Below are 1597 nucleotides of genomic sequence, written 5' to 3'. Positions count from 1 at the left end.
TTTGCTATAAGTTTGATTGCATCATATAATAATTGCTGTTAATAGTGTTCATCGTCTGTTTGATTACGTCTTTAATTGATTTTTCCGTACATTTCTGCCATATGTACATTAACTGACAGTCACCACTGATAAGCTACCACTAAATATTGTAGAAACGTAATTTGCTGTAAAGTTGCTTTGCAACGATTTGTATCGTGAAAAGCGCTGTACAAATAAACTTGAATTGAATTGAATTGAAATTTTAGAATATAATAGCATAAACAATATTGACAAAATAGTTATGGTTCTTCAGTGTTGGAATTAATAGATGGTATGTGTATGGCAGTGGTCTTCACAATGCACCTATTGAGGCAGATGAGGATAATCTGGAGCAACTCTGGCCAAACTGCAAGAGAGATGTGCATGAAACGGACCTCCTTGAGAGCGAAATTAGAACAGCCATCTCCAAGATCAAATCCTGGAAAGCTCCTGGTATCGATGGAATCAAAGGCGAGCTAATCGAAGCTGGCGGTGAAGCCGTAGTCCATATTATGCACAAGATTTGCAATAAAATTTGGGTCACTGTTCTACTTGATGGACTATGAATACTTACCTGTGACTTACCTTGTGTGATTACTCCTTTCCAGTCCCCAGTGATCCCCTCGTGTCTCCAGTGTAATCCTTTGTCTATTCCTTGTCACCTTCATCTGGAACTGAACAGTGTGTGTGTGTGTGTGTGTGTGTGTGTGTGTGTCCCAGTAATCTCTGATTATATTCTCTCCATTGCTCACTCCTGCCTCCATTATCTGCACTACCTTCCTGTCAATAAACATTGTTACCTGCATCTCTATCCTGTCCAAGTGTTCCGTAACAACCCTATACTACTGTATTTTTACATACAAAACTATGTTTGCTATATTTAGTAAATACATTAATATTTAAAGTCATTAGAAAATTTGTTATTTAACATTATTGTCACTGCACTGTTTGTGTCACCCGCCTCTCATCAGCAGCTGCAGTGTCTCTCAGCTGTATCAGTGCAGTCACTGTGGCTCTGAATGACGGAGGTTTTTGTACGACTCTTTAACACTGTGTGAACACCCAGCTATCACTGATATAGTGTACACTCAGACAGTAATAATCTCCTGTATCTTCAGTCTGGGCTCCACTGATGGTGAGAGAGAAATCACTTCCATAGTCAGATCCACTGCCACTGAATCTAGATGGAGTTCTCTGCCTGACGGAGGTTTTTGTACGACTCTTTATCACTGTGTGAACACACTTTTACTGTTGATGTAGTGGTAACTCTGACAGTAATAATCTCCTGTATCTTCAGTCTGGACTCCACTGATGGTTAGAGTGAAATCACTTCCAAATCTAGATCCACTGCCACTGAATCTGGATGGAGTTCCTGACTGAAGTCTGTTTATGTAATATATGAGGAGTTTAGGAGCTTCTCCAGGTTTCTGCTGATACCAAGACACACAGTTGTTACAGCCAGAAATCGGCTGACTGGTTTTACAGCTGATTACAACATTTTCTCCTTGATTGATGGATTTTATTTCTGGATTCTGAGTCACTGTCACTTGTCCCCAGATGTCTGAAATAATACGTTTTA

The 1597-nt window shown here is 39.7% G+C and overlaps 1 protein-coding gene across 1 annotated transcript in view; it reads right to left on the bottom strand.

The window, feature by feature from the left end:
* LOC107687028 (immunoglobulin lambda-like polypeptide 5) overlaps positions 1–1597 on the bottom strand; it is a 21643-nt gene that overhangs the window by 14868 nt on the left and 5178 nt on the right. Inside the window, exon 2 of the mRNA XM_016484165.1 lies at positions 1258–1503. Within this exon, the coding sequence (XP_016339651.1) occupies positions 1258–1503 (246 nt within the window). The remainder of the gene's footprint in view (positions 1–1257; positions 1504–1597) is intronic.

Source organism: Sinocyclocheilus anshuiensis, unplaced genomic scaffold (genome assembly GCF_001515605.1).
Source record: "Sinocyclocheilus anshuiensis isolate Anshui unplaced genomic scaffold, SAMN03320099.WGS_v1.1 scaffold3110, whole genome shotgun sequence".
NCBI classification, from domain to species: Eukaryota; Metazoa; Chordata; class Actinopteri; order Cypriniformes; family Cyprinidae; genus Sinocyclocheilus; species Sinocyclocheilus anshuiensis.
Note: the sequence above shows the minus strand (reverse complement) of the source record. Positions and strands in the feature narration are given on the sequence as shown.